This window comes from Tarenaya hassleriana, unplaced genomic scaffold (assembly GCF_000463585.1).
Source record: "Tarenaya hassleriana unplaced genomic scaffold, ASM46358v1 Cleome18, whole genome shotgun sequence".
In the NCBI taxonomy this organism is placed as follows: Eukaryota; Viridiplantae; Streptophyta; class Magnoliopsida; order Brassicales; family Cleomaceae; genus Tarenaya; species Tarenaya hassleriana.
The window spans coordinates 390,120-400,322 of NW_010965216.1; the positions used below are offsets into that span (position 1 = coordinate 390,120).

The 10,203-nt window shown below is 36.4% G+C and overlaps 2 protein-coding genes across 2 annotated transcripts in view; both read right to left on the reverse strand.

Annotated features, from left to right (window-relative positions):
* The window catches only part of LOC104810304 (high mobility group B protein 10), a 3,335-nt gene extending 1,252 nt beyond the window's left edge, over positions 1–2,083 (reverse strand). The window contains exons 1-5 of the mRNA XM_010536533.2: positions 1,864–2,083; positions 925–1,003; positions 665–827; positions 524–571; positions 6–98 (exon numbers count right to left, since the gene is read on the reverse strand). Of these exons, the coding sequence (XP_010534835.1) occupies positions 6–98; positions 524–571; positions 665–827; positions 925–1,003; positions 1,864–2,051 (571 nt within the window). The 5' untranslated portion in view covers positions 2,052–2,083. The remainder of the gene's footprint in view (positions 1–5; positions 99–523; positions 572–664; positions 828–924; positions 1,004–1,863) is intronic.
* Positions 2,084–2,395: 312 nt separating this feature from the next.
* On the reverse strand, positions 2,396–4,259 carry LOC104810573 (WPP domain-interacting protein 3-like). Its single transcript, XM_019202206.1, has 4 exons — positions 3,817–4,259; positions 3,477–3,772; positions 2,561–3,057; positions 2,396–2,443 (listed from the first exon to the last, which is right to left on the reverse strand). Exons 1-4 carry the CDS (start codon positions 4,233–4,235, stop codon positions 2,396–2,398), a joined length of 1,260 nt encoding a protein of 419 aa, XP_019057751.1. The 5' UTR covers positions 4,236–4,259.
* Positions 4,260–10,203: the final 5,944 nt, after the last annotated feature.

Here is a 10,203-nt window from a genome sequence, read left to right on the forward strand (position 1 = left end):
CTCTTCCGAACCCACCCTCATGGTCACCAAATATCCATTATCAAACTTCCCGTCGATAATTCCGTAAACGGAACAGCCAGCGTTCAGTTCGTGATTGCCTGCAAATTTCATGACACAGTGACAATGACACTTGTTGCATTGATTCAGATGGTAGTGGAGAATAATAATTCCACAGAAAAACAATGAACCAGGGGAGAACTCAGTAAATTTGATGATATAAAGACGCAAAGAGTAGGTAATGGAGGCAAAAGATTCAGCTTGGGAAGAATATTCCAAAAGTTGCAAAGAATTTTTTATTGGTTGAAAATAAATGCAACAATAATACAACAGGAAGACAACTGATCCGAGGAAACATTAGTGAACTTAACAGCAAATAGATAGCTACATAAAAAGAAAATTGATTACTGGGGCAAAAGATGCAGATTAAAAGAACATTCAAGATAAGCTAATAAGAACGGCCATGAGGACGCTGCAGATGCATGAACAGTTGACATGAAGGGGAAAAAATCGTTTATTTCAGTACCTTCCTCGGTGTTTGGGGATACATTGACAAGACTCCTCATTGCTTCATCTGGAAAGGCAAAAGATTGCATTCCATCTCAGGATACCATGTAGAGGAAAAAAGGGAAGGGTAGGCTTTTATCATGTCTGAATCTGAACATACCTGTTGATGAGATTGAAGAAACCGGCTTTAGGAGGTAATACATCTGCTCCAATTGATAAAGCAGCTTCAGATAATACTTCCTTAAGACAAAAGATGCGCTTGTTATTGTTGTCGGGAAATTGAATGCTCCAATCACTTCTTTCCATTTCCGATCCTTGATCACCTGCAGTTAGAAAAAATATACCAGAATTCCACATTCAGTAAAACAAAAGCTACCTGTCACATATGATATAACTAGTGGCACCATGAAGTCCTCTTACCCTTTCAATGCCCCCTCGAGATGTGACCTCGATGAAAAGCCGATGAAGATCCAGATCATTCCCACCCACAGTAGGAACTCTTCACGAATCATGTAAAAAGGAAAACAATAAAACTGTTTCAGCCCAGGAATCCAAACATGGAGATAGCGAATTCAATTATCAGAAAAATATCGGAAAACAGATCAAGTGAAAGAAAGGGAACGAACGGGAAGCAAATTCTTCTCCAACGTCGTAAATGGGCAAAAGAAGAGGAAACATAAGATATTTCCCCACACCCACAGAAATGCATGTTAGACAAGATCTCAGAAAAAGCCAAAAAGAACACACGGGCATAATCACTTGCCCAGTTCATGCACCATAACATTGAGAACGGTAATTACCAAATCCAGTTTTATATCACCGCCTAACAGATAGATTCTAGGAATTATGTTTATAACAGGAAAAGAACAAGAAACATTAAATTCAATAGGCCCGACCATCTACCTGGAACACCACTGTTATAAAGCCTTCACGAGTTAGGACTAATGATTGCCAAAATGCATACGTGAAGGGAAATATAATTTGTACATTCATGCAATGACTGCCTGAGCAGTGAGTGCCGATTCCATTAAACCCTAATTGGAGTTTCTTTCATTCCCAAGGCCAAATTCTAATGTTTTCTGTTTCCCTTTCTCACCAAAAACAGCAATTCGTCATACCGCAAATCTACCATCTGGTACAGAGAACGCCATGCTCATCGCCAAGTAGAACCGTAGGAGCACAATCGGAGGTATGTGCATTTATCGATCAAATTTAACAAACAGCCTAAATCCACCGCATTCAAAACGAAGCAAACTTAGGGATTTCCTCGACAATCTTAACCAAAATAAATGATCCCACGAGACCAAAAACCGCAAAGAAAAAGAGAAGACGAATACGGGAAGAAGAAGAAGAACTCACTTCAAAGTTCTGCCGGAGAATCGGAGGAGAGACCGGAGGGTTTCCCAGAAAAGATCGGAGTCGCGGACAAGATCCTCGTACTTGACAGAACCAGAGGGATCAGAGGACCTGTTGCTGTGGTCCGAGGGATAACCATTAACGGCCTCTACGTGAATTTGAGGGTGCGGTGAATTATCGGTCGACAACATCCTTTTCTTCGGGTTTCTTTGGTAAAGGTAAGAGACAACCGTATTTAAGATTATCCCTTTTATTAATTTATTTATTTACAGACAGAGAGAGAGAGAGAGAGAGAGAGAGAAATCTGAATTAATTTAATTTAATTTAATTAATGCCTATTAAGAGATTTTCCTTCCTCCCCTGTCAAACAGATTTTAGGGATTTTATTTTACTTTTTTCCAGTGGTAATAATAATTTATGTTCAAGAATGACTCAAATTCCTTATAACCACACACTGATTTTGTCATACATGGTTTTAGGTAATAAATCACGTAAAATTAATTTAGATGGAAGAAAAAAGCCTGAGAAGAACCACTCATTCCCTTGGAAGGTTTGCATTTGACATGGACCCAATGGGCTTAAACTTCACATTGGTCAATGGGCTTAAATTTGACATGGACCCAATGGGCTTAAACTTGACACGGGCCCAATGGGTTACAGTATCGTGAAAAAAAAGGTTGACAAAATGAAAAGAATCTACGCAATTTTTTTTTAAAGTTGGTATAACGATTTGAGAATCGGGCAAGAACTGCAAGAAGAAACACCTAATCATGCAGACGAGCAAAAGCAACTGGATCAAGAAACAAATACCAGACTTCCATGCTTTCCCTTTTGACATGTTTCCATGCTTCTGTTCCGAGTCTTCTTTCATTTTCTTCGGAGTTCTTGCTGTTTCCAGTGACCTTGTCATCAACAGATGCTCGATTTCAGCTTCCATCTCTCTCTGGAAAATGCCCTCGAGTTCATTTTCGATCTTTGAGTTTTCTAATGCCCGGATCTTTGCCTCCTTGGCCTCGAGCAGTACCTCTGATTCTGAAGTTGCTGAGCCATTGTTTGCCGGTTCCTCAGATGACCCCAGTTCAAATACGTTGCAATAAAGCGGTGTAGATTCTCTCCCAATCTCCCGGAAGTTCTGAACTTCTGCATACATGTTGAATTGTGTAGTTAGTTCCGAGAAAAACCAACAAAACACAAACACTGACAGCCTAATACATGAGATCTAATAAATTCATGTTAACAATTTGCCTCTACGGCCATCAATTTGATTTGATTAAAAAACGTGTACGAATCTGTTTACCGTGGGGTCTGAGGTCGCGGGTTCGAATCCATCTCTCTACATTAAAATGTAGAGGTAAGGTGGCCTAGTATATTCCCTCCCCCAGTACCCCACTAGATGGGGATATGAACTGGATTGGTCCTTCAAAAAACATCTACGGTCACTATAATAGACAATTGCAAAACAAAAAGAACATTATCGAAATGTTACAAAACAGAAGGTATAAGTAAAGGGCTGTTAGTATGCGAACCTTTCTTGAGGGCTTCCTGAACAGCTGCAAGACTCCTGATTGAATCCATGAGCAAATCATTCTCTAACCGGAACAGACAGTATTTCTAACCGTCTTCTTTTTCAGCTTCTTTTCTTTCTTCGTTTTTGTTTCTGTGACCATTTTGAACTTTCACACCGAATTTCTGGCCCTCCTTGCTAAATTCGCCACTGCGATTCAACAACCTCTCACTCCGCTTTCCCAAGTTAGCAACAGAAAATGCATCACTAGAAGATACAAAATCACTGCTTCTCAAGTCTGAATCCAAGCATGAAGAAAGATTTTCCTTCTCGGCTTCTACCCTCTCCCTTCTAGCCTTCTTAATGGTATCGATCTGGTTTTTCACTTGTTGAACTCTTTGAGATAAGCTACTCGAAATAATCTTGCCTCCCACATTCTTAGCACATTCGACCTTACTATTATGATCCTCACTGGGGCTATGTTAGATGCAGATCCTGGAACGGGACAAAAAACGTTCACTACCCCTGGATGGTTCACCATATTTACAGATCCAACAGAGCCTTCACTGCTCCGTCTGGTTTCAATCGAAGATAAGTCTGCAGGTTTAGAAGGAGGATTAACATGACCCATCGATCCGCGTTTCAGAACGTTACTACTATCAACAGTACCCGCCCCATCTTTCACGAGACTATCTCTCTTGATTCGTCGCCATTTCTTCAACCCGTGTCTTTTTCTCGTACATGGTGACAATGCACCCGGAGATTCAACCCTCACACCACCTATATTCCCTTCTTGAGGGGATCCAACAGCCTCTTCATGATCACCATCAGGTGATAATCCATTCTCACTCCCATTTTCAGCTGAGAACATGTTTACAGCCTCATTTTTCGGTGACTCTTTGTAAAAATCTTTATATTGATGGTTTTCGATAACTTTATCAAAACTCACCAAAAACTGGATACGGTTTTTGCATAACTCACACAATTCGAAATTAATATACATATCGGATAAGAATTATACCTGAATCCATTTTGCAGCGGAATGACTTTGAAGAATAATTCGGTAAATCGTTTTTTCTCTCCTTTCACCCTTACTTTGATAATTTTTCTGATGGATGAAAAATGTGAATCAAGATCCTATATTTATAGGGTAAGAAGAGATGGATTACCATGAATACCAATGGACATTCAAACTTAATTAGCTCATATCCATCAATGAGTTCAAAATAATATGAAGTCCAAAACCCAAAATTCCATGGGTCAATTTTATATTTCCAACATTCTCCCACTTGGCCCATGTGATGATTTGATGATCTACAATCTTTAAAACGCGTAATTTTATATTGTATTCATCTATCACCGATAACTTTTATTTGAACAACAAACAATTGAATCTTGGCGGTCACACATCATTTTATTTGAATATGATTCCTTCCAAGTATCACAAACGTTTGTCATCCAAAACCTCTTTTATGGCCAGAAGTAACTATAGAACAATAATGCATATTATCTTTATCAACTTCATATGTACACAAATAATTTAATGATAATATGACTTTCAATAACAGAAACAAGACTTTATTGAATTCAAGATATCATATATAATGAGCAATTATTTAAATTACAACAACGACTTATCTATAATGCCCATACGATCAACATGAGCATTAAAAGTCTTAGGCGGCAGTCCCTTAGTTAATGGATCCGCTATCATAAAATCAGTACTGATATGCTCAAATGATACTCTTTGTTTCTGCACTTCTTCTTTGACAGATAAGTATTTTATCTCCATATGCTTAGCACCTTTCGAGTACTTATCATTTTTCGAGAAGAAGATAGCTGCGGAATTATCACAGTAAATTCTCAGCGGCCTAGCTATAGTGTCGACAATCCTAAGCCCTGAGATAAAGTTCCGCATCCATAAACTGTGAACGGTAGCTTCAAAACATGCTACAAACTCAGCTTCCATGGTGGAAGCAGCAATGACAGACTGCTTTCCACTCCTCCATGATACTGCTCCTCCGGCAAGTAGAAACAAATATCCAAAAGTCGATTTTCTGGTATCAACACATCCAGCATAATCTGAATCTGAATAACCAATGACTTCCAGATGATTTGATCTTCTGTATGTGAGCGTATAATCTTTGGTGCCTTGCAAGTACCTTAGAACTTTCTTTGCAGCTTTCCAGTGATTCATTCCAGGATTACTCTGGTACCGACCTAACATTCCAACAGCAAAGCTGATATCTGGTCGAGTACACGTTTGAGCATACATTAAACTCCCAACCACTGATGCATAAGGAATATTTTCCATTTCCTTTCGTTCTAATTCATTTTTCGGACATTGTAAATTACTGAACTTGTCTCCTTTCTAAATTGGAACCTTTCCTGCAGAACATTTGTCTATTCTGAATCTTTCTAATATTTTGTTGATATAACCTTTCTGAGACAATCCTAACAATCCTTGTGATCTATTTCGGAATATTTCTATTCCTATCACATAGGATGCCTCGCCCATATCTTTCATATCAAAATTCTTAGAAAGAAACATTTTTACATCATGTAAAATTCTCATGTCATTTGCAGCAAGTAAAATATCATCAACGTATAAGACTAAAATCGCATACTTACTTCCACTAACCTTCATGTAGATACATCGATCAACGATATTTTCTACGAAACCATAAGATGTAATGGTATTATTAAATTTAAGATACCATTGTCGGGAAGCTTGTTTTAGTCCATAAATTGATTTTCTCAGCTTACACACTAAATTTTCTTTTCCTGTGGGTATAAATCCTTCAGGCTGATCCATATATACTTGTTCCTCTAGATCACCATTCAAAAAAGCGGTTTTAACATCCATTTGATGAAGCTCTAAATCATAATGAGCAACTAAAGCCAATATAATTCTCAAAGAGTCTTTCTTAGAAACCGGAGAAAAGTCTTTTTATAGTCTGTGCCTTCCTTTTGGGTATAACCTTTGGCAACAAGTCGGGCTTTATACCTTTCGATATTACCACGTGAGTCAAGCTTGGTCTTAAAGACCCATTTACAGCCGACTTTCTTTGCACCTTCCGGTAAATCTACTAAGTCCCAGACATTATTATCGTTCATGGATTTTAATTCTTCTTTCATGGCATCAAACCATTTTCCAGAATTACAACTATTCATGGCTTGTTGAAATGTAGACGGATCATTATCAATGCTTAAGTCACATTCATGTTCTAGAGAATAAACCACATAATCATCTGAGATTGCAGATCTCCTTTCCCTTTCAGATCGTCTCAAGATGATCGGTGGTTCATTAATCTCCTCTGGTACCGTGACCTGTTCATTAATAATGTTTTCATTATGTGGGTTTTCGATATGCTGTTGTTGTACTTGAATATCACGAGACGTTGATGCGAATTTCGGTACAAGAACAACAGAAGGGATATCCGGCGTGAAAACGTTATCCCGAATCTCTTCTATGCCAACTTTTTTCCACGTGGGGTGGAGAAAGGTACTTTATTACTTTTATCGATGATTACTCACGTTATGGTTATACTTATCTTCTGCATGATAAATCTCAATCTGTGAACATACTTGAAGTGTTCATCAATGAGGTTGAGAGGCAGTTACTGATTGTCCTAGGATCAAGCTTCTTTTCATGTGGATTGTATATTCTTATTTCTGCTTGGCAACCCCAAACATGCAGGTGCCTTAAACTCGGTTTCCTTCCTGTCCACAGTTCATAAGGTGTTTTAGGGATTGCTTTGCTAGGAACACGATTAAGCAGATAAGTTGATGTTTTTAATGCATACATCCACAATGAGAGAGGTAAAGAGCTATTACTTATCATGCTCCTAACCATATTCATTAATGTACGATTCCGCCTTTCTGCTACACCATTTTGTTGTGGTGTACCGGGCATTGTGTATTGTGCACAAATACCCTTACTTTCGAGGAATTTCGCAAATGGACCTGGACACTGTCCAGTCTCATTATATTTTCCATAATACTCTCCACCTCTATCAGATCTCACAACTTTAACCTTTTTCTCTAACTGCCTCTCAACCTCATTGATGAACACTTCAAGTATGTTCACAGATTGAGATTTATCATGCAGAAGATATCCACTGATTGTCCTAGGATCAAGCTTCTTTTCATGTGGATTGTATATTCTTATTTCTGCTTGGCAACCCCAAACATGCAGGTGCCTTAAACTCGGTTTCCTTCCTGTCCACAATTCATAAGGTGTTTTAGGGATTGCTTTGCTAGGAACACGATTAAGCAGATAAGTTGATGTTTTTAATGCATACATCCACAATGAGAGAGGTAAAGAGCTATTACTTATCATGCTCCTAACCATATTCATTAATGTACGATTCCGCCTTTCTGCTACACCATTTTGTTGCGGTGTACCGGGCATTGTGTATTGTGCACAAATACCCTTACTTTCGAGGAATTTCGCAAATGGACCTGGACACTGTCCAGTCTCATTATATTTTCCATAATACTCTCCACCTCTATCAGATCTCACAACTTTAACCTTTTTCTCTAACTGCCTCTCAACCTCATTGATGAACACTTCAAGTATGTTCACAGATTGAGATTTATCATGCAGAAGATAAGTATAACCATAACGTGAGTAATCATCGATAAAAGTAATAAAGTACCTTTCTCCACCCCACGTGGAAATATCAAAAGGACCACAAATATCAGTGTGAATTAATTCTAAAACTAAAATATTATGTTTACCTTTACTTTCGAACCATTCCTTCCTTTTCTGACAATCTTTCTTAATGTGTCCAGTCTTTTTACAGAAAAAACACTTGACTTCTTTCCGGACTCGGCTCACATTATCTTTTGTTGGAGCCTTATCCTTCCTTTTGTCATTCTTTCCTGGTTTTCTTTTATTGCTGCCGGCATTGGTTTGAACTGTAAGATGGACAGAATGTTCTTTCACCTTCTTTAATCTCCCTTCCTCCTGTATGAGCATGGCCTTCAACTCCTGAAAGTTCCATTTTTCCTTGATGGTGTTATAATTCACCTGGAACTGGCCAAACTCAACAGGGAGAGAGTTAATGATGAACTGGACCAGAAATGTCTCATTAACATCCATTCCCATAGCTTTCAACTTTGCCGCCATATTAGACATGTTAGTCACATGATCATGGATAGGCTGAGACCAGTCAAACTTTTTCGTAGTTAGCTCACTCATGAGACTTCCTACAATCGACTTGTCAGCCAGATCCGACTGAGAATACTCTTTAATCTTTTGCAGAAATTCCTTTGCACTTTCAGTTTTAGGCATCGATAGCTTAACACTTTCTGCTATAGTGATCCTCATCAAGTTCAAACACAGCCTATTTGATCGCCCCCAGTATTCGAAGTTAATCCTGGCATTTTCTGAGCTTTCATCTGTTATGGCTGTTGGCTTTTCATTCAACAATGCATAATTCATATCATTGAAACCCAAATAAAATTGGATCTGTTCAGACCAGTCTGCATAGTTAAACCCGTTGAACTTAACAATTCCATTGCCAGAAGCCATAAGGTTAAGTGAAGCTGAAATTTTATAAATATTTATCCATTAGTATTTCAAAAGTAACAATAATATGTACCAAAATTTACCTTTGGGCAATATTTCAATACATATATACAATCATTGATGCAAAATATGCTTTAATGGACATCATAATATTACCAGTTAAATAAGAATGCAATCTTTGGATATACATACTTATTAACCAAAATTATGTCCCTATAATATTATTAATCATATGCATTGATCCATCTTTGGATGATCTAATAGCAATATGATAAATAATTATAATTGTTCAATTATTTATTTTATGTCATACATTAGCATCCTTTTATTATGAACAATTAAAACATGCATATTTGGTTTGAATATTTATTTTAATTTAAACTAAGTCACTTTGGTGACTAACAAGTTTAAAATATAAAACAAATAAAAATATTTTTAACCTCCATATAACATGTATCCACATAGTTAATTTCATAAAGTATATAAACTATTATCCATACAAATTACTATATGGTATATTAATGCATAATATATATACTTATATGAAGATACAATAATAATAATAATACATATTGATATGTATTATAAAACATAGAAGTTATCAATATTAATATTTCACTATAAATTTATTAATTTATTTGAAACCATCTTTATTGTTCAATTTTAGAACTCGCATTTGATATAATTAAAATGATCTTTAATATAGTTAATATTTGCATGATATTTTATAACTTTATGTTAACTTTTCATACACGTACGTTTTTGTACTCATATATTCAAGATATATATATATATATATCTATATATTTCTATTATTATATATCAAATATGAATATTCATATATACTAATTCATATATATATATATACCCACTTTAATTTATATTACTATAATCTTTGATGACACATAAAAAATGTATCAATATATTACACATATTAAAATTTTGAAACTATAATCGATGAATTATGATAAAACAAAACACATGCTCTGATACCAAATGTAAAAATCTTTATATTGATGGTTTTCGATAACTTTATGAAAACTCACCAAAAACTGGATACGGTTTTTGCATAACTCACACAATTCGAAATTAATATACATATCGGATAAGAATTATACCTGAATCCATTTTGCAGCGGAATGACTTTGAAGAATAATTCGGTAAATCGGTTTTTCTCTCCTTTCACCCTTACTTTGATAATTTTTCTGATGGATGAAAAATATGAATCAAGATCCTCTATTTATAGGGGAAAGAGATGGATTACCATGAATACCAATGGACATTCAAACTTAATTAGCTCATA